We start from the raw sequence: 27,155 nt of genomic DNA, 5'->3' as shown, positions 1-27,155 counted from the left end.
CCCTACGCCTGTGCCCCGTACACACCCCTACAGCCACCTCTGCCTGCAGTCACTGCCCCCGATCCCCCCAACACCCCCTTACACCTGTACCCTGTACACACCCTACAGCCACCTCTGCCTGCAGTCACTGCCCCCCGATCCCTCCGTCACCCCCTTACACCTGTACCCCATACATACCCCTACAGCCAACTCTGCTGCAGTCACTGCCCCCCGATCCCTCCGTCACCCCCTACACCTGTACCCCGTACACACCCCTTCAGCCACCTCTACCTGCAGTCACTGCCCCCCGATCCCCCCCTTACACCTGTACCCCGTACACACCCCTACAGCCCCCTCTACCTGCAGTCACTGCCCCCCCGATCCCTCCGTCACCCCCTTACACCTGTACCCTGTACACACCCCTTCAGCCATTTCTTCTCTTACATCAGTACCTACAGTTACCGCCCCCCTAGTCATCCCCTTACACCTGTACCCTGTACACATCCCTTCAGCTATCTCTACCTGCAGTCACTGCCCCCCCGATCCCGCCATCACCCCCTTACACCTGTACCTTGTACACACCCCTTCAGCCACCTCTACCTGTAGTCACTGCCCCCATGCCCCTCACAGCCCCGCTACCCCCCAGTCACCGCCTTACACCTGTACCCCATACACACCCCTTCAGCCACCTCTTTTCTTACATTTCTACCTACAGTGACAGCATCCCCTCTCTGGTACCCCCAGTCACCCCTTTATACTCCATAAACACCCCTTGTAGTCCTACAGCCACCTCTTCTCTTACATCTCTGCCTACAGCCACTGCCCCTGCCCTCTATCCCACCCCAGGCCCCTTACACCTATATCCATCCCACACCCCCCCCTTCAGCCACCTTTTTTTTGTTTTGCAATGCTATTTCTACTACCCATTTAATAGCTTCTGCAGCTATCGTAATTCAAATACTGGCAGGGTCATTTTAGGTCTGAATATAAAATGTGCATAGTCTGGAGATCAAGTATGGTAATACTATCTCATTTTCCTGCCTCCAACAGCAGCTATTACCTGACGCTGTGGAGAAAGAACAATCACTTCTTAATTCTCCCAATTTGCTTATTATATTATTATGCAGGTTTTTCTGAAGTTATGCAGATAAGACCCTTACCCTCTAATTATTAAACATATATATATATGTTATCTGCTCAGCCAGAGATATAAGTCTAAAGCGCATATGATAAAACTGTAATGGTTGTCTTTGTAGCTCTGAATACAATGAAAAAACAGTAATGACTCTTAGAAGGGCTGTAGAATGTCTTGTATGAATGTATTAAAGTATAACCAAGGCCCTCTCCTAGTTCAGTTTCTCCTCTACCTTATGAGAAAAGATATGAAGCCCCGGGATCTGCTGCTTCTCAAGTGAGTGCCCTAATCACTGAAGTAAGGTATAGTTTCGTGTGGGGTGCTCTTCATTGCTTGTTGAAACTGTTCCACTTTAATTAAGCCAAAGACAGAGGTAACTGTAAGAAGCCTGCCTTAGTTCAGTGGTTATGGTACTGAGCTGTGGTGGTGGAGACCCTGGTTCAAGTCCCCCCCNCCCCGGCTTATCTCCCCCTCACATCTCTGCTCACAACCACTGCTTTACAGCCCCCCCCCAGTCACCGCCTTATACCTGTATCCATCCCCCACACACCCCTTCAGCCACCTCTTCTCTTACATCTCTACCTACAGCCACTGTTCCCCTGTCTATTGTCTGTTTTATTCATGATTAAGATTTGTTGTTGTTTTTTTCTTTTCAATGTTGTCAGCTACCCATTTAACAACTATGCCTGTGGGTTGCTCTTTGGCTATTGTTGAAATGTTTCCTCTTGAATTTTTAATTGGGCCAAAGCCAGCGGTGTCACTGAGGAGACCTTCTTAGTTCAGTGGTTATGGTACTGAGCTGTGGTGGTGTGGAGGCTTTGGTTCAATTCCCACCTCTTCTGCCCTGAAGGGATTTGCTACCTAGGCTGTTTTGTTTTTTAATTAAGTGGGTGCAGGAGGAAAAAAAAATAAAAATGAATCACTCTTGTCCCAGACCCCTGCCCAGGCTGTAGGAGATCCAGTCCCCCCTCTGCCAGGGGACTTGATGCTGGATCTCCCACATCCCAGGGACCGCCCCACCACCACCCGCCCCCTGCTAGGTGGATGGTTCTTAATTCAAGCCCCCTTCCTTCCTCAGGAAGACAATGGCTCCTATGGATGAGAGGGGATTTAAACCAAGGACCCCCCACCTCGGTCACCTGGGAGAGAGGAGAACCCTCTTCAAAGGGGCAGAGGGAGGACTCAAACCAGGATCGCCTGCATTCTGGGCGAGAGTCCTAACCATGGGACTATAGAGTGATTCTAGCTTTTTAGGTGGCCCAATGAGTAGTTAATTAAAGCGGAACAGCCTCAATAGGCAAGATTGAGGGAGCTCCCTGTTCAGATTCCATCTCCTCAGCAGGTGGCGGCAGGGAACTGAACTAGGGTTGTTAGCATCCCAGTAGCAGACCCAAACCACCATGCTAGAGAGGGCTGCTCATGTCTGAGTTTTGCTTGGGCCCAATTAATAGTGAATTAAAGTGGAACAGCTTCAATAGGAAAGACTTGAGGGCACTCCCATCTTCTCATCAGATAGAGGATAGAATTGAACTGGGGTTGTTACCATCCTAGTAGCAGGCCCTAACCACCATGCTAGATTGAGTGGCTTAGGTTAGAGTCTTGCTTAGGCCCAGTTAATAATGAATTTACATGGAAAAGCTTCATGAGGAAAGACTGAGGGCGTTCTCTGTTCAAAGCCCTTTTCATGAGGTAGACGGGGAAAGGGGAGGCTCTTACCACCCATGGCCCCAAAATTGTACTTCAGGCATTATGCTAGGTCTTGATCTGGCATACCAGTTCTCAAGCCCATCTGGCTCTGCACTTGCAGTTTAGAGCACTTTTTAAAATTAAACACAAGTCCTTTGCCAGGAGGAGAGGAAAGCTGTATCTCAAGAACCCCTTGACCACGACCCCAAATTTTTACCACTAATGGTACCCAAAGCCTGCTACTAGCATAGTTTACCTTTAAACAGAAATGTTACTGCAGCCTCTGTGGTTTCGTGTGCCTGTTGGCATTCCTTTTCTTTCTCACAGCAGCACCCCTTTACAGAAGCACTGTGGAAGTCTAATAATGCTCAGCTTATTGGGTTTAAGACTATGTGTTGGTCAGATCATGGGAAGGCAGGTAAGATATGGCCTATGTGAACACTGCTGATTTTCCCTGCTAGCTTTGTACAAAAGAAGTGATTTGAGCCTAGCCCAGTAACAAGAGCGGAGTATCAGCTGTGGTGAGTCAGTAACCTAACTGCATGCTGTTATTTATAAGCCTGCTCCCATTACCTACCATGTGAGCAGTTTTCAAAGGTGAAACACTTAGCCTTGGTCACATATCAAAGATGATCTGACAGGCTAGGAGGTCTCTGGTTGTTGATGGCTTTATGACCATTACTTTGAATTCATGGCATGCACAGACCTGACCTAACCAGAAAGTTAATGAGGAAACAAGCAGTAGCTGAATAAAGTACCATGTGTGTTTGAGACTTTGGCCAAGCAGTTAAATGTGTTTTATAATTAGGCACCAGGGGTCTTATTATCTGCATAATGTCATAAAAATAGCAGACAGAAAAACTATTCACAAATCAATCCATTCTGTAAATCATGACAAGATGGCATGTGACTACAGACTTTTACTTTAACCAAAGGCCAAAAAAGGACAAAAATATAGCACTAGGGGCTAAATAGTTCCCAAACGTTCCATCACACTGCTCTTTCTGAGGACATTTTGCATTAGCAATTGTATTTAGAAGTCTTCTGCCAATTTTGGTCAAAACTAGCCTATGCTTTTTCAAGTTGTAGCCCTTTGTGATTTTTATCATTTTTTCACATTGGATGACCAATAATAATGTTTAAACACAATGTGATATAGAAAAATGGCACCACTTGCAGCACCTACATTCACCCAGGTGATGACCACCAGGTATGTACCTACCATGTGATAGCAATGAAATTCTTCTTATGAACAGGTTACCCTAACTCATTAATAAGACACCTTTTTAAATCTGACTGGTGGACTATTTGAGTGAAGGAGCCTTTATTGCACATTACAGTAGTGGCGAATGGGCATGAGGAGAAAACTGTCCAGTTCTATTTCTTTACCATTGAATATTTTGTTCACATTTGATCCAGCAAATCCTTATGAGCAGAGTTTTATCATTTTGACTAGAGGGTTGCACGCTTTGTTGCCTGTGTAGGACCAGCTGGCAGACAGCAGGAGGCACGAGAACATAGTTTTTATCCTTGAACCTGTAGCAGTTTTACAGGATACTGCCACTTCTGTTCCATTGTTAAGGTGCTCCTCTTCTCATTTTGCATGTGGCGTGTTACTTACAAGGAGAAGCATTTGTTGTGCAGGTTAGAAGTACAGTTTCATAATGTTTATGTTCCTTTTCAGATTGCTGACCCTGCAAACTGTGACCAAATGTATGAGAGTTTAGTCAGAATCCACACCAATTTCTATAAAAACAAGGTGAGCTTTTCGGGCCAGAGACCATGTGTCTGTACAGCACCCTGGGGCCACAAATCAGATAGGGGCTTTTGAGTGCTGCTATAATAGAAGTAAAAAAAAAGTAAAGACAGTAAAAGCTGTCTATGGGGCTGACTGGCATCTTCTCTGTGAAAAACAAAGCTGAACTCATTTTGAGCAGCACAAGCCTTTGAAAAGTTCAGTCATTTCAGAAGCAGCTCTCACCTTGTCTAAACTGATTTGTGTTTGAGCTTTGCTGGCGATGAGCCTAAAGGCCACAAGGTGGCAGTGTGACTCTTTCCACTGCTAGTATTTCAACAGGAATGTTGTGCTTAGGACTTAGCAGATGGATAAGTATAAGCAAAACACTGGCTTGAGGAGGGAGCAGAGAAAAGGTGCTGTTGAGTCAGTAAATTCTTTTTTTGTTTTGTTGGGGAAGTATCCACGCCTAAAAGATACGAGCTTCACTGGAGTGACAGTGGAAGAATGCAAGCTGATCCTAGCAACAGGTAACCAGAATCTGTTTGATTAGTCTGTGATTACTCTTCCCCCACTCAGGCTTACAGGAGTAGCTTGCACTGCTGTTACCTGGTCCAAGGGATACACAGAATTTCACTCCTTAGGGCTCTTGGTGTGGCACTTCTTGCAAGCAATACCTTCCCATTAAAGAAAAAAAAATCCATTTATGATTTCAGTTCTCTTTATCCCCTACTTTTGGGGAGTCCCTGTGGTTGGGTAATGTTAAGTGAGAAGTACTGCTACTGTGCCCCTGGCTGTCAAAACTCAGGAGACCTCCATACAAATATGGAGAAGTAACAGGTAAAATGAGCGTGTTGGTCAAATGTTGACCACCACCTGGGTTTGCTGCACTGATTGATAGTTTTTGTTCAGCTCATACTTAAGGTTCACGAGCAGGGCAATGGGGAAGAAACTTACTCTATGCCTTCCATACTATATGTATTAGAAGTGCTAAAATTCAGTAAGTTTGTTTCAGTAGTTCTCAGCTATCTTCTCAAAGGTTTAAGTTTGCTCTTTACATCATGCCTAATAGCAAGGAGCCTTTTAGAGAAAAGGGAGTGCTGCTATGCACAGATATACGCGGCCAATGTATTTATCAGGTGCCGTTGTAGCTTTGCTCTGCTCCTGTTCCTAACTTGGACTGCAGCGTGTGGAAACTGACTGTTGTTGAGCATGGCAAGGACTGCCCCTGTGTTTGTTTGGATGAGAAAATAAACTTGTCTCCAGGCACTGAAATACAAACTCCTTAGACTGAAGCTTGGAGAAGTCAAACAAGGGAGTCTGTTGACCAGAAATCTCATCCGCTTTTCTGCCTTCCCTCTTCTTTCCCCATTGCAGATAGCGGGAAAGAGATGGAGGAAATGAAAAAAGGTAAATGGAAAAAACTGCGAGAGAAGTTCTCTATCAAGAATACTGAAGAGGACTCAAAGTTATAACCTCTCTCCCCAGCTGCCCACTGTACATATTCCTAAAGCACTGTATATTGCCATGATGAATAAAGCCATTCATTCCTCTTAGCAATAGCATTCAGAACTATGCCTGAGGCCCTCCATTATGTTGTTCTAAAATCTGACACTGAACTTGGCATCTCCAAAACTGGTTCAGAATGAATATACTAATTGCACGGGACAGTATGTTTGTATGGAAAATGAGACATTATCTGAGGTGAGAGAGTCAGGGGCAGGGCAGATGTGCCTGTTTGGACATAGTGGCGACAGAACCACTGTTAGGATGATTTTAGTTATAATCTTAATATAACACAGCCACTAAAGTCCTGTTATGGTAGTTCTCTTCTGACTAGGTGTTCATAAATTCTTGTGTGTGTGCATGCTATTGCATGTGCCATTCTCCTGCACATCCTGTGGTTTAAGAATGGATGTTAATGAGTGTACTTCTCAGTGTCATTGATCCAAGTTAAATCTGATCGCTCCATCGACTGTGGCCTGTTTGCAATCCTCAAAAGCTACTGCATACTTCAGAAGCAGCATCAGTGCGTGTTTCTGGGAGCCAGAGGACTGCTCCATGTCTGTGCAGTGCCTTATGGGGGTGCAGCTACAAAGCTGCTTGGAGCGGGAAGAATATAAATCTAAAACATGTACCTGCACTATGCTTGGCTCTAGGAAGAACTAATGGCCTCTTGGTGTTAGGCATTTGAACAGTTTTTCCCTGGCAAGAACTGAAACCATTTGAAACCTGCAGTGGATCTAGTCTAAAACTTCAGCAGACAAGCTGTGGTGTTTATGGTAGCTCTGCAATAAGAGATCTTTGTATGTCTATAGCACCCATCACCATTCTCTGAACTGAGTTTCCGCTGGGATGGGGACCTGTATTCACACAGCACCTTGCCTAATATGGTCCTAAACAGGATCGAGGCTTCTGGATGCTACTGTGTTATAAATATTATTAATGCATAACAGCTCTCAGAGTGTTGAGAAGAGGTTCTTTGACCTCATTTCAGCTTTTACTATGACTTGATTTTGTGTGAACTTAGTTAAGGCAATTTACATATTAGTTAAGTAACAACAAAATAAAAAGTTTGTAAAACATCACATCAGAGATGAAAATAAACACAGAATACCTCTTCACAGTGACCTGCTGTAAACCTGCAGTTTCCCACTACTGCCCAAATAAAGTCTGTCCACAGAAGATAAAAGACTATGTCATGCTAGCAACAGCTTTGCTGTTACTCATCCTCATCAGATACGTTGTACTATCAGTAAAACTTGTTGCGTTTACTGCACCCCAGCGATAGATGGGATTCTTAAAATGGAGGAAAATCAGCGTTGTGAGGTACAGTGAACAAGATGTCTGGCTTGCAAAGTTCCACATCTGCTATGAACTTTACACTGACTACTTGGAATAAGTTAAATATTGCAACTCTAATTGCTAGTAACAATATTAATGCTATCCTCTCTGGAGTGGGGTAGCCATCAAAATGTAGTGCCTGGAGATAAAGATAATTCACTTTACAGAATAAAAAGTTATTGCAATGAGGAACCAAAGTCCCAAATAATTTACCTTCCTTTGAGGGCATTAGGATAAATTGTGGGTCCAGGTACAGTGAGGAAATCTGGTAAGTTAGTGGTTCCTGTCTGCTGCTGGGCAAAATGTTTGCAGAGATGTAATGGAAAAGGAAAAGGCTGATGTTGAAACCTTACAGCTGTAACCTTCTAGGCTTTAGTCCAGCTTCTGAAGATGTGATCTATGCGCAGACTCCAGTGAATACATCCTAGCTGATAACATGTATTTAGTCGGCTGGCGAAGCTGATCCTTTCTGTGTGCCTCAGTGATTCAGTGTGTTCTGGGCATCCACAAAACCGATCCGCTGTCTGCGCTTCCTTTGCTCTGTCATCTAGAGTTAAAATAAGGACACAGTGTAGTCAGGAACACTGTTCTTGTTCCTTTTCCCCCCTTTATCCACACTAAGAGGCCCATCCCTTAGGCTGGGGTCAAACACACGCCTGTCAAGGGCTTTCAACTCCCAGGGATGCTGCTAAGCAGGTGCCAAAGAAAGCCCAACTCTGGACTGCACCCTGGGGTATGGAACAGCCTCCATATGAGGAGAGATTAAAAAGACTAGGATGTTCATCTTAGAAAAGAGACCACTAAGGGGGAATATGATTGAGGTCTATAAAATCATGAATAATGTGGCAAAAGTATATAAGGAAGTGTTATTTAACCCTTCACATAACACAAGAACCAGGGGTCACCCACTGAAATTAACAGGCAGCAGGTTTAAAACAAACAAAGTATTTCTTCAACCTGTGGAATTTGTTACCAGTGGATGTTGTGAAGGCCAAAGGTATAACTGGGTTAAAAAATAATTAAGTTCATGGAGGATAGGTCCATCATTGGCTATTAGAAACTCCATGCTTTGGGTGCCCCTAAACCTCTGACTGCCAGAAGCTGGGGCTGGCTGACAGGATGGATCACTCAAAATTGCCCTGTTCTGTTCAGTCCATTCGAAGCATCTGGAACTGGCCACTGTTGGAGATAGGATACTGGGCTAGATGGAACCATTGGTCTAAGCCAGTATGGCCATTCTTATGTTCTTTTGGGAATATGATGATGAGAGACCCAGGGCAAGAGTGTTGTGCTTTAGGATGTAGCTTTCCTGACAGAGGGGGAGTCTAGCTGTATCCTCATGTAGTTGGTGAGAACTTAGCTGTTAAGGGAAACTCTTGGGCCAAGTGCTCCTGACCCAATGAGCTGCTAAAACTTTTTCTTCCCCCTCCCCAGCTGTGCAGATTATGGAAGTCTGCCTGATGCTGAATCCATTGATTCTGACTCAGGCCATCTTTGCATGCTACCCTAGCCAGAATATGACCCTAGAAACATCTTTCAGTTACTGTGGATCCTGCTCTACTGCTTGGGATTTGTGCTTTACCATGAAGCCATCCCCATTCTGAAGCATCCCTGTTTAAACTATAATACCTGCTCTTTCAGCTCATTCAGCTGTGAAGTGAGGTGAGACACCAGCTTCATAGTGGAGTTGAGCTTGTCTTGAAGATTCCGGATCTCATTCTGTTCCCCTTCCCCTTCGTTGCTGACCAACGACATGGCTCGCATCCGAGGGAACCAGTCCAGGTTCTTGTTCTGAAATGATGGAGGAGCTTGATTTGAGCATTCACAAGAACTGGGGAACTGGCCCTATAAACCCTGTCTGTGCTAAGGGTCTAGTAGAAACATTTAAGAGCCTGGGCTCCCCAGAACCTTTAAGCATTCTCATTAATAGCCCATTAATTTTCCCAATTTTTTTTTGTAGACTTCCAGACACAAAGCAATCCCGTAAGTTTGACTGTAGGACATTCAAAGGTTTTCCTATGCCCTCCTCCCCCAACCTTTGTCATTGCCTTGAGTTCACAATAACTAGATTGCTCCCAGTTCTGCTTTTCATTAAGTCCTGGCTTCTTTGAATATCCAGTAGTTGAATATAAAATACCAAACAGATGATGCCTGGTTAGCTGGGCCCAAATTGGAAATAACCATACAAGGAAGAACTGAGAGGCATTTACAAAATTAAAAAAAAAAAAATTCGAAGTGTTCTTTTGAAAACAAGTAAGTTTTCTCAACAAGTCATTGTTTTCAAAAATGTTTTCCTTGGGGGAGACACGTTGCCACTGTGTGAAACCCTGTCATAGGCAACACTGACCTTAATCATTTGTGCCACATAACTCTCGGGCCCTGTGTAGTCAGTCTTATTCTTCACTCGCACCAGCACGATGAAGTACAAGTAGTTCCACATGTTGTGCTCATATTTAATGTGCTCTTCGAAGGACACAGTCTTATTATCAAACTTGTCCCTTTCGAGACCTGGGAGAGGCAGTGGAAAAAAGAGGAATTGGGGAAAAAAAGGTGTAAAAGGAAGAAAAGATAATTGAATCCTATCCCAGGTGTGAATTTAAAAGGACGCTTTTAATAATTAGGTGGTGTTTAACATACAATAAGCATACCAGCTTACATTAGACAAATTAAATAGAAGTGTTCTAAATACACAGCTAGGTAAAGTGCTACTAAATACATTTCCTGTATACCAAATCGAAACTTCTACCATAAAAACCACACAGTGGGTCTCTCTTAAACATGATCTGCAAAGAAGGAAGAATTGAGTTTGTGTTGTGCTTGTTTTTTTTATTATTTACATTTTGATTCCCCTGGCCCCTAGAATAAGGGGAATGCTTGCTTCCTTTTTTTGTTTTGCTTTTTGATGCACAAAGGTGGCCTGAAAAGGTTTTTTTTCCCTGCATGTTTTTTCTTAGTAATATCAGGAAAGTCAATTCTGTTTTCTCCCTCTCCCCTTTTTTTGGGAGGACAACTTGGGTTATTCAGATGAGGTCTGAGAACTTTCTCAGCCCATAATTTAAGGATTTGGAGGAGTGACAAACCCTTCACAAAGACACATTACTCCAGAGTGTTTTGGTTAGTGCTTATTTAACAAAAACCAACAGTTTGAATTACAAAATTTTTTTCCTCTCTCAATGAGGTTCATTTCTTTTATCTAAGCTGCTAGTTCTTCAGTGATCCATGGAGTATTCTAGGATAGACAAGAGCCAAAATTCTAACACAAACAAATGTGAAAAAATAAATCAAGTCTTCTTTACACATAATAAAGAACCACAAAAAGGACAACTCCCATTTTTCCCTCTTCACACTCTTAAAATGAACAGCTGCTACTGCAATACACAAGTTAAGGGCTTGATCGAGGGAGGATCTTGGTTGGGGAGCGCATGTGTTTGTGTGATGTTTTTTGACCTGGAACTCACCACATATGAAACACGTGGTCTTAAGAATTTCTTCCTTCTTTTGCTTCTCACTCCTCAGATCAGCAAAGGTGTCTATGATGACACCAAAGATAAGGTTGAGGACAATGATGATGACAATGAAGAAGAAAAGGAGATCGTAGATAACCCGAGCAGGAAACAAGGACTCCTGCAAAGGACAGAAGGAAAATAGCCATAAACAAAACATGATACTTCTCTCGTCCAGCCCCTTGCTCTAATGGTCATAGATCATGCTGCTTCCTTACAATGGCCAGAGATGGCTTACGGCCAAAGTAGTGGGAGGCTAATTGAGGGGCTGAGATCTAAATTCCACGTCATGAAGAAAATTTGGAGTATTGATGGAAATGGTGGCATAGAAAGAGGTATAAGCAAAGAGGATGGAAGAGATAATGCATAAGGTGTGTAATGAAGGAAATGTGAGAAATTAATTAGAGGGGTAAGTCAGTGTATAAATGGAGAGATGAGTGATAGGTCTAGCAGCGTCAGAAGCATGTACAAGGATGAGGGAGGGAGACATACATATAGCAGTGAACGTGACGGGTCTCTGCAGGAGAAAAGGGAATCGGCCCTGGACTGGAGTTTGCCCAAAGTGCTGAGTTAACTCACATCCTTGGATGGCTTCCTGAGAATATCACCCACGCCCCCTCCGTTCCTCAGGCCGTGATTCAGGACAGTGACAATGCACATGAGCAGCGTGTCACAGGCACGCTCTGAGTTATCCTCCTCATCGTCTGGAACACAAGCATAAACCAGTCGGGAGAGAGCAGATAAGGAGATCAGCCCACTGAAGGGAGCCAAGCAGTACAGAGAAGCCTCAGGTCACTGGCTTTGGAGTCTCTCTAAGGGCTTTTCTTTCCTCCTTTTACTGTTATCTCCTGGAAGCAGGTGGTCACGGTATATACCAGAGCCAGCAGCAGAACATGTCCAGAGAAAATCGACTGGCTAACAAGTGTTCCAGCAACTGCGTTTTGCACACTAGTTAGCTATTGCTCTCCTTGGAGCATATTTTGCTGCTCGGCCCGTTACTAACACGAGGAGATGGTTATTCCCTCTTCATTCAGTGGAAGGAAACTAGAACTTGGTGAGCACCTTGATGCTATGATATTAACTTGCAACCGGGAAGGGTTGAGCAGAACTAGCCTGTCTGCTCTGATGACTTGAGGTCCCTCTGAAATCCCTCCTTTGCCATGCTGCTCCAGCTAGCCATTTTAACCCTTGCTAGGCTGGGGCCGGCCTCACTCTGAAGGGACATAGCTTAGCTACTTGTTAGGTAGTGGGCTGCTTCTAACTGACTCTGTTAAAGGGGCTGGATTTTGCCCAACTGACTGACAAATGAGAGGGCACCACCTCGCTCTATCAATGTCCTGATTTCCACCACTTCTGTATTAATTCAGTGGGATTCCTACCTAGGAGCACAGGCTGGGAAGGTGGGAAGTCTCTCTGCTCTATCTTCAATGCTTCTACCAGGGTAAGATACTTACCTCTCAGCACATCAGGTACTGCAGAGCAGCTAATTTTGTCACCACTGCATGACTCCATAAAAGCCTCCATGTTCTTTTGCATCCCCAAGGGGCCGTCTGGAAGCACAAGAGACTGTGTCATCGTCAGAGTATTGGCTTGAGAACCACTTGTGTTTCCTCTGATGGGGGCCTCTCCTTCACTGCCCCTTAGCTGCAGCTCGAAAGGCTATTTGGGAAAGGTTCTTTTGGGTTCCCACTTATCCCCCCCAAACTCCAGTCCTAGAGCTCCCATCACTGACACACTGACGGTGCTAAGCCTTGCTGGCAATGAGAACGGGACTGTCCAGCTGCATATGCTGAGCCCAGGCTCCACTGGACCTGTGAATGGATGTCCTGGGGTCTTTTCAGCCCTGAATCCCCTGCTCAGTTTTCAAACGCGGGGGCCTTTAGAGGACAGCTACAGTCCTGAAGCTTCCATTGTATCTGCCCAGAACCAGTACCACATTCCCTTTTACCCCCAAACTCCTGGTTCCCCAGAATGCAGTGCTGGTTCCCTGAAGTCTCCGGGAGCTGCTGTATTCTCTACCACCTGGAAGCTCAGCGGGACCAGGATTTTGACCCTTAAAACATTATGTCTCACATCTCCTTTGTGAAAGAGGTGTTATTTCCCCCATTTTACAGATGGGGAAACTGAGGGACAGTCTAGAAAGTGATGTATGAGCAAGGTCATGCAGGGAGTCAATGGCAGAATCTGGAAGACAACCCAGAACTGTCTATCCCCCCACTCTACGCCCCGCACCACAACCCACACTTGCTGCGTGGCTGGGCAAGCTGGAGAGACCTTTGGACTTGTTGTCAGGCAGCCGATCCACCTCCATGATGAAGTCGTCTTTCAGGAAGAGGAAACCCACAATGGAGAAGAGGTAGACGAGGATGAGAGCCAGGAGGGCGGTCAGCAGGATGGAGCGCCCATTCCGCGTCACGCTTTTGATGACGTTGAACAAGGTCTCCTCACGGTAGATCAAGTCAAAGAGCTGAAATGGACAAAGCATGCCCATGTGGAGTTTAATTAGCAGGGGGAGAAATGCAGCAGCGGGCTTTTTGTGGTAACATCTGGTCTTTCTATAGCACCTTGTAGCCTAGGATCTCAGAGTACTCGACAAACGCTAACTAAATTTCCCAGCAGGCATTCAGTACCATCCCCATTTTACTGGTGAGCAGACTGAGAACAAGGCGGTAAATTCTTAACTCCTATTGAAATCAATGGGAGTTAGGTTCCTAAACAGCTTTAAGGATCTGGGCAGAAGTGACTTCTACACAACAGTCGAGCCAGAAATAGAACCAGGAGTCCCGGCTTGCAATCCTTTGCTCTAACCAGTAGATCACATCGCTCCTAGCTGACCCAGATCAAAGGTAGATGATAGAAAGAGATGCAGATACAATATATACATGCAAAAAGCAGAAAGGCTGACCCATACAAACAACACTGGACAGGAATCTTTCAGTTCCCCACTGGGCACGGCTGTGCTATGTACGTTTCCCTAACAATCGAGTTTACCATACCAAGATGCTGTAGAAGAGTTCGTGTACAAAGAGACCCAGAATGCTGGTCACAATGTAGGCCACATGGTAGAGAAACTCCATATCCATGATCATGGCTTTGTAGCCCCGGATAAATGTCCCACGGTTGCCCACGAAGCTCACCACGAACACAATCTTGTTGGTCAGCTAGGGAACAATCACAAGGAAGCAGGGTGGGTGAGTGAATGCTGTATATTAGGACAGTTTGCCTTTGTGAACTCAATATACCATGACGGTAGAGGGTGGATGCTTTCCCAATTACATCACTGTAAATCCACTGACTTCATGTGAATGCCAGTGAGCGCAGGATTCTACCCAGGTACCTACAGCTACATTTCCGGTGGCCACTGATTTTCATTGCTGGGGGCCCAACTTGACAGATTGAGCCTGGGTTTAGGGGCGCTGCACTAACCTTCCCAAGGTAACTTACATTGAGAGCTCCCAGGATGTTCAGCGTGAGCCCAATCCCTAAGTAATAGATTGATCGCAGGATCAACGCCACGAGGAGCGGTCTGATGCCGTAGCGCCGGGTAAATAGGGCCATGACAGAGAAGCAGATTAGAAACCAGAAGAGCAGGGAAATCAGTGGGGAATCCAACACTCCTGGGAAGAAAAGGGACGCCATCGTTAAAGGGCATGGAAATCAAGCACGTATGACCAACTGGTCACACTGTGTCAATCCATAGCAAACATCAGAAGGAATTTTCTCTCAAAACTAAAGAACCAGTCATCAAAAGAAACAAAAGAAACATCCCTGGGTACAAAAAGTAACACAGAATAAGACGGTCTTTAATATTCATTACATGTATTATTTTATTATTAAAACATTAATGCTTTTCTAGCACCTTTCATCTGAGATCTCAGAGCTCTTTAGAAACACCAATAAATGAAGCTTCATAACACAAGAGGTATCTCATTATTATCGCCATTTTATAACCTGGGAGACTGACGCACAGAGGGAGGTGAGTTTCTCAAGGACACAGACCAAGTTAGTGGCAGAGTTGAGAAGAGAATCCCGGAGTCTTGGCTTTCAGTCTCCTGCTCTCAGTCCTGGACAACATTCTCTCCCTCTCACGGTATGTCTACACTGCGGCAGTGAGTCTCAGGGCTTGGGTCTACAGATGCATGCTACGGGGCTACAACAACAGTGTAGATGTCGTGGCTCAGACAGGACTTAGGCTCTGCGGCTCACCCCCTCCCCAGGCTTCAGAGCCTGAGCCCGAATGCTGTTTTTAATGCCATAGCACGAGCCCAAGTCTGTAGAGCCAGGCTCTGAGACTCACAGCCGCAGGCTTTCAAATGCAGCAGGCTTTAGAGGCTGAAGAGGAAATCGAGGAAGATACTGAGCAGCTTTGCTGGGAATGGGGCTGGGGAGATTGTATCTGCCAAGGGGTCAGTGTGTGTCATTCTCTCTTTGGATGAGAACGCCCTTTCCTCTGGTCTCTAAGAACAGAAGTGGATGGAGCACTTACCCATAGAGGTGGCTTCAACATAGGGGTAGAAGAAAGCAATGATGATGTTGATGAAGACAGCCAGGTTGAAGGAAATGCTTCCCCAGAGAGTCATTCTGCGGGAGAACCAGTACATCAGTGGCATGCCTAGGAAGAGGAAGGTAGGAGGTGACACACTGCACAGTAAATCTCAGCTGATCATGTGCGACTTGGATATGGATCGTAACTTCTCCCAGAGACTTAAGAGGCTCAATTCAACACATGCTCTGGGGGACTGACCTCCCATTTCCTCCAACTAGTAGCAGAAGTCCCCAGTGTTCACCTGAAATGGGGCAGTGAGTTCAAAATGTTACTGTTCACATTTGTGGCTCTTCAAACCTTTGACCCACTCTGGTACTTGAAAATCAGCTCCAGTGTTACATCCCTATTGTCTTTCTCTCATTACATCCTACATTCTGGCATTTGCATGTTTCAAAAAATGGTGCCTCTGCCCTCTTGGCATCACTTCTCCATCCCGCAGGAGTCCTCAACAGTCTGCACTACCAGCCATTTCCTATCCCAATTCAAAACTTGCTTCCTGTCTCATCGCTAACAGAATTCCGTTTGGTTTTGCAAGTGTTTTCACTGCTACTATAATAGGTCTTAGCTGCTTACTGGCATTTATATGTGATTTCCTCATGATTCATGAATAAAGGCAAGCTGATAAGTGCGAGGTGAAACTTTAAAATAGATAAGCACCCAAGTGTTCAGATGCTGATCTGAATTGGATCCAAACTATCACGTCTGCAAAAGTGAGCTGGAAACCTCGCAAGAGACCAGTTTCCTTGTATTTAAATGCTCTCTGGAAAGGAGATTTCCAGCGGGAGACTTCCTGAACGCAACCTTTCTAATGGTTCCACACTGAACTGTTTCAACCCTCAAGGATTCAAGTGTTGAACGAAGGTATGGTTCAGTTCTGATTTGGTTTAAGCTGATTCATCCAGCCCTGGCTTGGATATTTGTCCAGGGTGTGTCTGTCTTTCATACCTAGGCATCCATTTATCCATGTATCTATGTAGGCATGTCTGATGTGCCAATCCTCACTGTATTTATACGCAATACAAATCAGCAAAAGGCTAGCATCTGTCAGAAAGGGCCCTTCCTTGTTATGTCACTGTCTTCCATGGGATTGTTCTTGACAGCCTCCATGAGCTGCAGCCTCCATTACCAAGGAAAGCTTTGTGTGAAGAAGTAGGTCTTACAGGTCACAACCTAACCCCCAGAGCTAGGGAGTTCCACAGCTGTGTGCTCCGCCTCTGTACCCTCAGCTCCATCAGTCACAGTGTCCCCAGTGGCTCGCAGTGAGTAAGAGGGTCTCTAAGAGAGCTAGGTATAAGTCCATTCAAGGATTTAAAGATTAGGACCAGGACGTGCATCTGGAATCTAACAGGGAGCCAAATATTGAGTGCGCTGACAACCATTAAACAGTAACAGCAGCTTTGGCCAGCGCATTTAAGTTCATCTGATCCCAAATGTCCAGTCAGCCACTTAATAAGAAGACAAGATGTTTGTCACTTCATATCCCCTTTTTCCTTGTGAATTGGCACAGTGAATTGCCATCTCTACACTCTGTTTCCTTTAGGCCCATATTTTCAAAACTGGTGCCCGCCTTCGGGTGTCCAACCTGAGACACCCAGAGCGTGATTTTCAGAGACGCTGAGCACCCACTGCTCCAACTGCCTTAAATTGCTTCCATGGGTATTTAACATCTCTGCACATCAGGGCTGGGTATCAGAGGCCTGGCACCCTAAAACAGAGGGACCCATGCTTAGCAGCTACTTCTGAAAACAAGCTGTCATTACATCTCCTGGCAGGGGAGTTACTTCCCTCTCTCTTCTCCACTCTGTGTCGTTTTCTCTGCTTTATGTTGTTTGCTAAATATGTTACAATACCCTGTTTGTTTTGGGCCACTCAGGAACTCCACTAATGACTTTCTCCCTGGTTTTGCATCTAGAAGCATGCAGCCTAGAGGGGCCCTGCATTTTTTATTTGCTTCCAGTTGCCTCATTCAAAGTCAACATGGGATCGGGAAGCTACAAGTGAGGCAAGTCTCATGGACGTATTGTCAATGGAAGACTTCAGGGCACTGCATGCAGCCAGGGGCATGGGATGCTGGGGGAGCTCATAGCTGGTTTGGAGCATTGCTATTCTCAGGGGAGTTCAGTTTGTCCTTACTGCGCAGTTTCTTCTGCCATTCCATCTCGTTGTGGAGGAAGGACGACTGGTCGAAGAAGTCGCTGACTTTGCTGCCCTGCTCGTCTTGTTCCGTGGTGGTAAATAGCCGGTACTTGGTCTCCCTGGTGACGAATTCGCAGATGCTGGGCACTGGGAAGATGATCTGCTCCATGCTCCGGTCCAGACGCACAATCTGAATAGAGCAGGCAAAGAAAGCAGGGTGCTAGCAGTGCCCCATCTGCACCACATTTTCATTTGCTCTGCCATGTAACCAGGAACCAGCCCCATACCAGCTCAGTGAAGGATTCATAAACAGCAGCTCATTCTAAGCCACGCTCACAGATTGATCCAGCTAACACAGGGGTTCTCCAACTTTTGTACTGGTGACCCCTTTCACACAGCAAGCCTCGGAGTGTGACCCCCCCCCTTATACATTAAAAACACTTTTTAATATTATTTATCATCATCGTAAAAGCTGGAGGCAAAGTAGGGTTTGGGGTGGAGGCTGACAGCTCATGACCCCCCATGTAATAACCTTGCGACCCCTGAGGGATCCCAACCCCCAGTTTGAGAACCCCTGCTCTAACACATCCCTGACCAGCACAAGGCTCGTGCGGTGGGAATCCTTGCTCGCACTGACGAGACGGGTTGCTGGAGACCCAACAAACAAGAAGGGCAGTAGGAAGAAGATAGCTGGGCACCGCTAAGTTGCTCTACCGGTAAGTGCTAGCCTGTATCTCCGGGGCACGACAGCGATGAGGCGTGTCTGTGAACTGCAGACACAGGGAGGTGAAGCCCCATGACCTAAATTAGCCGGCCATTAGTCCATGAAAGGGAAATCTACCAGGACAACATGTCCTACCTCAATCTGGGAAGTGTGCTTCTCGTAATATGCCAGCGGGTCCTCTTCTTCCTCCTGGACGGGAGCCGTTGATTTCAGCATCTGAGTCAGCTGCTTATTGTTTAAACTGAGCTGGGGTAGAGGGGAGAAAAAAGCAGGCGTCTTCAGCTGGCAAAGGCCCAAGGGATTCTGTTCTAACTGGGCATTAACAATGGTTCCTCATCATTTACCAAAACCAAATCAACAAAAGCTTTATAAAGGGCCCCAGGAGCTCTCCCCAGTCTCCCAGGGTTGGCAATTCAACTCACTACCATAATTACCTCCCAAATGGGCTAATCCCTAAATTACAAATCAGTGCCCATAACACCCAAGGGAAATTGCATTACAGCCAAGTAGCTTTCGGGAGCTGAGACTGGGCCACACAAAGCAGGAAAATGACAGTAAAAGGATCAACCCTCCTACCTCTAGGGGAGGGGCAAGGTGGGAACCAGACACCAGCAGGGAAGCTTAACCCCCATCAGCACTAATAGGAGCAGACCTTCTCCATGGCAACACGAGAACATGGACCCGTAAGAACGGAACCAGCCACCCGTGTGCTCCTTTAATATCACCCTTATGAGCTGGGTAATAGTAGCACACGTCCTTGTGCTCGTAGTTTTGGACCCCACCGGAGGTGTGAGTTTTGTATCCCCACGGGAACATCTAACAAGATCAAGGATTAAATGATGGAAAACAGAGCAGCTAAGAACCCTCTGCTTAGCCAGGCCTGGGGCAGTTTCTTAGCAACCCACTGCCACTGGGAAGGTCCTGCATTCGCTCCATGGATCTTTCATACCATAGAGGAGATGCCCTCCTCTTCCTCCTCCTGGATTCGCTTCACTGGCTTCAGGAGATGCTGCAGTTGCTTGTTGTGCCGAGACAGCTGACGAGAGAGAGAGGGGCAGGGAGGAATGAATAGGAGCATGGGACAGACATGGCAGGGCAGAATGTACTGTGAACATGTGAGGATCCTTTGCTAGATGTGTAAAAGCCATGGAAGGATGAGGCATACACGTGCCAAATCCTGGTCTAACTAGAACCAATAAAAGTTTTGCCATTGACTTCTCTTGGATCAGGATTTAGCCTTCATACATAAAAAGAAAGAACAGCATCTGCAGTGGCACTAGCTAGCATAAAATAAGGGATGACAATCCCCATGCTTCAGAGAATAAGCTGGCTACTGTACCGGGTCAGGAAGGATTTCAGCCCTATGGTAATGTACAATTGCCCAGTTGTTGTGGAGGAGGTTCTGCCTTCTGCTAATGCCCTAAGGCTTGGGCACTGCCAGACACCGAATTCCAAATGAGAGGAACCATTGATCTATCCGAGGACAGCCCTACTCACGTGCCTAGGGCAACAGGACTTGTTGGGACATAAGGAGAATAGTGGATCATGGGGCCCAAATTTACCATTGACGCAAGTGGGTGAAATGTCATTGAAGTCCATGGTGTGGGGCAAGCTTACGCATAGGGCCGGCTCCAGGCACCAGCATAGGAAGCAGGTGCTTGGAATGGCCAGTTCAAAGGGGCGGTACACCTGGGTCTTCGGCAGCAGGTCCCTCATTCCCTCTTCCTCTTGAGCTGCTGCCAAATTGCCACCAAAGACGAAGAGAGGGAGGACCCGCTGCCGAAGAAGCGGCGCGACTGAGCTGCTGCCGAAGTGCTGCTGCTCAGCTTTATTTTTTTTTGCCATTTGGGGCAGTAGAGAAGCTGGAGCTGGCCCGGCTTACGTGAGCAGTGACGTTAACCTGTGATATGACAGCACAAAGTGATCTAGCTCTGAATGAAAGGAACCCTCCAAGGTGTCAAGGACCAAGCAAAGGTGCGGGTCAGGACTCAAAGAACCCAATTTCTTTTCCTATGCCCCAAGCAAGTCTTCTACTCATGGCTCCAGACTGGAACTTCACAGGTATCCCAGCAGAACTGGGTCTTTCTAGATTTGTCTTGAGAAAGTATTTAAATAAATATGGGGGGAACCTGGAAAGACTATCCCATGCTAACCAATGAAGACAGGCCACTACACCCCGGGACGGAGGAGCTGGGGGAATCCAGCCTTAGAAAGGAGAGGCTTCTGCAGAGCGGCACCTGCGATAGAGAAATGTCCGAAGAGACGGTACCTGTAAGGCCAAGATATAGATGTTGTGCCCGACTTCCCGGGGGGAAACCTCGGAGTTCTCGCACTCTTCCTCCTGGAGATAGGCTTTTTTAATGACATCAACCTGTAAAGGCAACCATAGGAGGAAGTCAGCTGTGCACTTTGCCAGCTAGCAACTTGACTAAGGTTTTGCACTGCCGTGGGGACACTCCTAAATGATAATATTTTGTTTCTCTTCCCTGCCCCATTTGTTGTTTCCCCTAACCAAGGAAGGCTCCAGGGTGTGCGTGGGGGGGGGGGGGGTTGTAGTTGAGAGAGTGAGAGATGCAGACAGACAACTATTCACTGAGGAAGGATGGATTAGTGATAGAGACTTGTGAGGCTTGGGTTCAGTTCTCTGCTCTGTCACTGACTCCCTGTGTGGCCGTGGGCAAGTAGCTTAATCGTGCCGTGCCTCAGTTTCCCCACCTGTACAATGGGGGTAACAACAGTGCCCTACCTCACCAGGGGGGCGGGGAGGATAAATACACTAAAGATTGTGAGGTGCTCATATAGCGTGGAGGCTAGATAAACTACCTTTGACAGTACTGCACTGAGACTAGGTGCACATGTGCATCTTGATTCCACACACAACCACATGGCTCAACCTCCCAGCCCTGACCCAAGGAAGTCCCAAGAGCATGGGTGAGTAGGATGGGGAGGGAGAGCCATCTAGGCTTGAAGGCTCCTTGGAATTTTAGATCTGTCCCAATGATTCAGACCTCTGCCTCTTCCCTTCCCACCTTCCCCCCATCTCTAACAAGTCCTGCATGTCTCCGAAAGGCAGTCATGCCCAGGCCGAGAGCATCCATCCCTCCCTGCTCACCCACCCTTACCAGTTCCTGAGGCCGGAGGCTGATGAGGATCCGCTCGGCATTCTCACTGTCGTGTCTGCTCTCCATCAGGGCCAGCAGGAGTTTGGAGGCATTGTCCTGGTGAAGACGCACCCACTTAGGTAAGCCAGTGTGTCATAGGCACCCTCTACCTCTGCTTGAGGCCCATGAACATGCCACGCCATGCAGAAGCACGGCCACCCATCCATAGCTCCCCTACGCTAGAGACCCAGCCACACTCCCACCCACTCTAGAGACGCACGTTCTGGAGCCTGCCAAGCAACTCAGTGCTACAGAGCCCACCTGCTCATGCATGCTGGAGAGAGACCTCCCCACCCACGCTCAGTACCCCACACTTTACAGAGACCACCTCCCCACATGACAGAAACCCCACACAAACAACCTTGCCAATGCCACACCCATTCAGGATGTCCACTAAAGATCCACAGACACACTGCAGAGTCCTACAGACATGCTAGACTCATAGATTCCAAGGCCAGAAGGGTCCACCGTGCTCATCTAGTCTGACCTCCTGTATAACATGGGCCGGAGAACTTCCACTACGTAAACCCTCTTCAATACCTGCTCCATGCCCCACGCGCCACAAACACACACGAGACATCCCATCCTCACACCCCCTTCCAGGCTGCCCCACTGACCTTCAGCTGGAGGACAAGGTCCATTCTGTACTTGCAGAGGGGACTGATCTCATTCAGGATCAGGGCCGTGATGATGTCAATGCCATTAGATTCGTGTGTCACAATGCAACTCTGGGGAGTGACACACATAGGGTTTATGCCACAGATTCTTTTCTGCCCCCTTGACCTCCGCTTTCCCCTCTGACATCTCAGGCTCCCCACACACTCACAGGGGCTCAGGCTTAGGGGATGAAACGCCGCAGGCCCTAGGCCCCATCTACACAATCAGATCAGCTGTGTTTGACCAACTTGCTCCCAGCACTGTGGCCTAACTAGGTTATAACACAGCAAAACTGAGGCATACATGGTTAAAAACCGTCCAGACATAAAGACTATATCAGGTTTCAACCATGTTATTTGACCTTGTCTGTACTGGCCAGTCATCATTACAGCCTTGTCAGGCACAAGCCATGTTCAGTTGCTGTTGCCTTGATGATGTTGATGGGATCTTTTTCTTTGATGTATATCAGGATGACCAGATAGCCAGTGTGAAAAATCGGGATGGGGGGTGGGGGAAATAGGCGCCTGTATCAGAGAAAACCCCAAATAGCAAGATTGTCCCTATGAAATTGGGACATCCGGTCCCCTAATGCATATGAAATCAACGATAAAGGATAGGAAGTTATTCCATGCCCTGGGCAGGTCCAAGGGTGAAAGCCTCTAGCACACATTCCTTAAGACCAAATGTAACACTAACCACCACATGCCCGTGAGAGCAGCATCGACCCATTTCCAAGCATCGTTTGTGGGTACAGAGTTCCCACCTCTGCAGGAATGAGTCACATGACTACCCTGCTACGAATCCCCATCGGCCAATCACATCGCTCCTTCGCTCTAAGCCTGAAGTTACAGGCGAGAGAGATGCAGGATTCTCCCCTGCAGCCCATTCTTCACTGTTCTGCCCTGCTTAATATGAAACAACTCAAGCAACAGGGCTCCCATGCCTTCCCTCTGGGGTGGCTACTGCCAGGAGGTTTCTCCTGATAGTCAGCCTGAATGGTGCTTTCCTAATTCCATTGCATTGCTTCTAGTTGTGACTGAACAATTCCTTCTCTCCTGGGATATCACGGACAGCAACCAAGTTAGCCCAGCAACACGCGTTAGTGATTGTAACCTCCGCCCACACATCAATCTCCCCAACTTTCATTGCTTTTCTCTGAACGGTACCAATTCTGCACCCGCTGACACCCCAAAATCAGGGAGGCTGAACCAGTGGCAGCAGAACCTTGGTCCTATTTGTCCCCAGCCTCTGGAAAGGATTGAGCAGGGCTCCCTCAGCAGTGTCCCGAGAGCTGCCTTGGGAACACCAGGCCATTGGTGCAAAATCCCAGGCATCCTGGGAACAAGCCAGATCTAGAGCAATGTGCAAAGGTCTCTAGCTGTGGCTCTAGCTACCCACTCACCCCTTGCACTCATAGCCAACCAAGCTGTCCCTTCATGGTGTGGGGTGTCTGGATTACCTGGTTCTCATGGCAAGGTCCCTGGCAATACTCCGTCAAAGTCTCCAGGGTCTGGATGATAAGGGCCACGTTGCATTCATTGATGTAGAGGCCCAGCAGGCCCAGCCCCCCCGTGGTGCTGCCGCACATGATGTCCAGGAACTGCAGCGTCTCACACACCAGGTTGTAGTTGGTCTTATTGTTCTGACACCGGAGGAAGTTCTGTAAAACAAACCTCCTGGCTAAAACCTCCAGTCTCTGCATCCCCCCTTCACTGGCTCTCTCTTCTCCAGGGAAGCCAGCGGGGTGTGGGTCAGGGCAGAATTTGGTACTATGGCCCCTACATAATGTTTGGCCAGGGGTGTGATCAGAGCTGTAATGGGGGCATCGAGCATGTCTAGCCCATGCCATTTAACTACAGATACAGACAGTGACCAGGACCTATTACAATAACAACACACAAGGCTTATCTAGTGCTTTTCTTCTGTAGATCGCAAAGCATTTACAAAGCAGGTCAGTATCATGGGGAAACTGAGGCACGGGGAGGGGAGGTGGGGGTTGTCCAAAGTCACCCAGCAGGCAAGTTGCAAAGCCAGAAATAGCATCCAGATCTCCTGAGTCCCACCGCACTTCCCAGAGAGCCAAACGTCCCCCCAGCACTCCTGCTTACGAACCTGGAGGTCCCGGTTGTGGTTTTCACAGAGCAACTGCAGGAACCGAAGAATAGGCTCCATGATCAAGATCGACATTCCCATCTCATTGCTCTGGCTGCGCTCCCCAGTGTCGTGGCCCTTTCGAAACCCAATGGCCATGGGGTGCCGAGATGGGGTGTGAGACAGAATGAAGGTTCCTCGTCCTAAACGGAAATCCAGTCTCTATTACTGTCATACCCAGGAACTATGGTTGCCTACCCAGAAAGAAGCACTCAAGGGGGACAAACACATCCCCTGCTGGCTACCTGAATGGGGCCAGCTTGTATGCATCTTCAGGTTGGCTACCTAGAGAGCCTGCCTCTGGCTAGATCAGGATCCTACTGCTAGTCACTGTAACCCTGCCCTAGGGTTAGCGTTCCTTTGGGTAGGGTACTTGGAGCTAGGGCTCAGCTCACATAGGTGTAAATGGTCCCTGCCCCACAGAACTGACAACTGTACCCTCCCTTCTCATTTACCCTTGGTGCCAGGGTCAGGGGTGTCTTTTTCCTCTTGGGGCTTGTTCCCAATGTCACTCATGTTCACCGACACGATGGACTTGGTCTCCTGCTGTGCCTTCTTCATGCGATCATGCAACACTTTGAAGAATTTCTCACACTTCTTGTCGCTTGTCATCAGGTTATAAAATGATTTCTGGGCAGAGAGGGAGGAGTGAAGGAAGCAAGACAAGAAGTGAAAATGTCCACATTACGATCTGAAGTTTCCCCAGCTGCCTCTGGGATTTGTCTCTCCCACTAAGCCTGAAGTTTTGAAAGAGATGGGTAGTTTCACGACCAACAGTATCTGCAGTAATACAGCTATGTTAGGGTGACCACTTCTCATGCTTCAGGGCACAAGCTGGTTGAGCACAGGGGTCAGGAAGACCATAAAAGAGTTCTCATTATTTTCTACAACATCAAAGTACTGGGCATTGAAGGAAGCAGGATAACAGACTGAACAGACCAGTGATCTGGCTGAGTAAACCCAGTGTTCCACTACTTTCTTTTCTCATCACTGAGATGTCAATCAGGGTCGCTGACCAAGTCAAATCTCAAGGGCAGGGCCATTCTTATGCAATCCCCCTAGTCAAGTCCCAGGAAATAACAATCCTTTTGGCATACAGGGAATAGATAATTCACATCCCCTTTCTACCCTCCCTCATTCCACCCTCTAATATACGCTGAGCTTTAACTATCAAGGAAATCCAAAGGTAGAAGCTGAAAAACACAAGCTGTAGCCAGTTCACCATCCTGGACCCTAGACTCATCTTGGGTGATCTCACTAATCTGCATCCACGTTTCCATCAACAAAGGATTCGAAATAGCAAATATAACCCCCTCTCTACTAGACTGAGAGCTGCAGCATCCTGTTATTTAAGAAGTACCCAGCAGAGGGCGCCAGTGTTGCTTTAGAAAGCTGACTCCAATAGAGTCATCGGAATCTTGCACCGGTTAGCTTCTCAGGAGCTTTAGATTGTAAATGTTAATCAGCCAGCGATTTCTGGTTTGCCGAGCGACACAGAGTGAGCAGCCTGTCTCGTGGCATTTTATTATATCTGCCTTGGCTGGAACCACTAAATGCAGGGATGGGTGAATATCCTACAGAGACACTTTTTTCAAACTCTCAAATGCAGCATTCACTCCAGTAAGAGTTTTGGACAAAGGTTTGCATTCACACAAACCGAACCCTCTCTCCTAAGTCCTCCATGTCCACTCTCCCCAGGGCTGGTGCACACGCTGGGAATGCAGGACTATCCCCAGACCTGTATCTCTGTGTTGCCTCCATCCAGCAGCCGGATGGCTAAGAGGATGCTCTCCTGGAAAATCTTCTCATTTTTGGTGTTCATGATAAGGTCCGACACCAGCTTGGTGGCCCCTTCTCTGTCCAGCCGGCACTGGATGGCAGCAATGACTGACCAGTCCTGGTCTTGGCCTATGCACGAAAGAACACGAGAGGTAAGAATGTAAGTGAGTGGCAACATTGGGCAGGCACAGTAGTGAATTCTACAGCCAAGCTAAGGAACAGAGGGTGGACTTTGGGTCGAGGCACTGAGCTGCCACAGATTCCCTGTGTGACCCTGGAAAAGTTCCCTCAATCACTCAGTGCCTCAGTTTCCCCATCTGCAAAATGGGGATAGTGCTACTGCCCTAACTCACAGGGGCGAGTTATGAGTCATTAACATTTGCAAAGCCCTTTTGTACTACGGTCACAGGGTCCTACGACTCCCTAGAATGGATCAATGGAAGGACGGGACTGAAAACTCCACTTCCAGAGGACCCGCGTCTATTTCTCTGTGTATAGAATTGCAGGCAAAACCCTGCTTCTGGTCAGGGCTGACCTCAGCGAAGCGAGGCTGACTCACACCAGGTAACGATGTGGTCCCCTATCCTAAGGGTTTGAAATGCAGAAGCCCGAGGCACGTGGGTGAGCCTCAGAAGAGACAAGGAAGGAAACCAGTGCGGAGAGGAGACAAAGAACACCAAGTTGCTCACCACCCCCAGTCGTGTCGACGATCTCCCCTTTGGAGCTCGACTTCTTGTTCTGCAGGTAGTTACTCACGAGCATTTTTCTTAGCGTATTGCCCTGGTGTGAAAAATAAACACTGAGTCTGCATTGAAGTGGCAGATGCCTGACCGCACACATACCAATCACCTGCCTTAGGGGCAGCTAACTAAAGCTCCCGGGGTAGGGACAAATCTCCCAACCCGCCCCACCAGCTGCATAAGGTCCTGCATGTGCCGCGTGAAAGGCTGAGGCGTGGGTGGAAGCAGAGTGTCTGCAAAACCCAGATATGCAACTCCACCGACAGTAATGCGGAGTCACTCCTGACTGATCCCGAGGCGAGGGAGAGGGGAAGCAAGCCTGACGATTGTATGGAAAGGCAAACAGGAGCTGGCTGGTGGAGAAAAGAGTCTGGGGGGT

General features: G+C 47.3%; 2 protein-coding genes across 3 annotated transcripts in view; one reads left to right on the top strand and one right to left on the bottom strand.

Moving 5' to 3' along the window:
• UQCC2 (ubiquinol-cytochrome c reductase complex assembly factor 2) overlaps positions 1–6,091 on the top strand; it is a 10,781-nt gene extending 4,690 nt beyond the window's left edge. Inside the window, exons 2-4 of the mRNA XM_032768657.2 lie at positions 4,485–4,559; positions 4,996–5,065; positions 5,913–6,091. Of these exons, the coding sequence (XP_032624548.1) occupies positions 4,485–4,559; positions 4,996–5,065; positions 5,913–6,010 (243 nt within the window). The 3' untranslated portion in view covers positions 6,011–6,091. The remainder of the gene's footprint in view (positions 1–4,484; positions 4,560–4,995; positions 5,066–5,912) is intronic.
• A 1,101-nt stretch (positions 6,092–7,192) lies between these two features.
• ITPR3 (inositol 1,4,5-trisphosphate receptor type 3) overlaps positions 7,193–27,155 on the bottom strand; it is an 84,620-nt gene continuing 64,657 nt past the window's right edge. For both annotated transcript variants that reach the window (XM_032768604.2, XM_032768613.2), the window contains 21 exons: positions 26,726–26,816; positions 25,996–26,165; positions 24,713–24,887; positions 24,219–24,400; positions 23,566–23,766; positions 22,067–22,177; positions 21,411–21,506; positions 20,558–20,659; positions 19,238–19,324; positions 18,424–18,534; positions 17,562–17,754; positions 15,369–15,494; positions 14,327–14,499; positions 13,879–14,043; positions 13,157–13,349; positions 12,337–12,432; positions 11,462–11,586; positions 10,838–11,003; positions 9,727–9,887; positions 9,009–9,170; positions 7,193–7,926 (listed from right to left, as the gene is read on the bottom strand). In XM_032768604.2, the coding sequence (XP_032624495.1) occupies positions 7,858–7,926; positions 9,009–9,170; positions 9,727–9,887; positions 10,838–11,003; positions 11,462–11,586; positions 12,337–12,432; positions 13,157–13,349; positions 13,879–14,043; positions 14,327–14,499; positions 15,369–15,494; positions 17,562–17,754; positions 18,424–18,534; positions 19,238–19,324; positions 20,558–20,659; positions 21,411–21,506; positions 22,067–22,177; positions 23,566–23,766; positions 24,219–24,400; positions 24,713–24,887; positions 25,996–26,165; positions 26,726–26,816 (2,955 nt within the window). In that variant the 3' untranslated portion in view covers positions 7,193–7,857. The remainder of the gene's footprint in view (positions 7,927–9,008; positions 9,171–9,726; positions 9,888–10,837; positions 11,004–11,461; positions 11,587–12,336; positions 12,433–13,156; positions 13,350–13,878; positions 14,044–14,326; positions 14,500–15,368; positions 15,495–17,561; positions 17,755–18,423; positions 18,535–19,237; positions 19,325–20,557; positions 20,660–21,410; positions 21,507–22,066; positions 22,178–23,565; positions 23,767–24,218; positions 24,401–24,712; positions 24,888–25,995; positions 26,166–26,725; positions 26,817–27,155) is intronic.

This window comes from Chelonoidis abingdonii, chromosome 4 (assembly GCF_003597395.2).
Source record: "Chelonoidis abingdonii isolate Lonesome George chromosome 4, CheloAbing_2.0, whole genome shotgun sequence".
NCBI classification, from domain to species: domain Eukaryota; kingdom Metazoa; phylum Chordata; order Testudines; family Testudinidae; genus Chelonoidis; species Chelonoidis abingdonii.
This window is presented reverse-complemented; position numbering and strand designations above follow the sequence as displayed.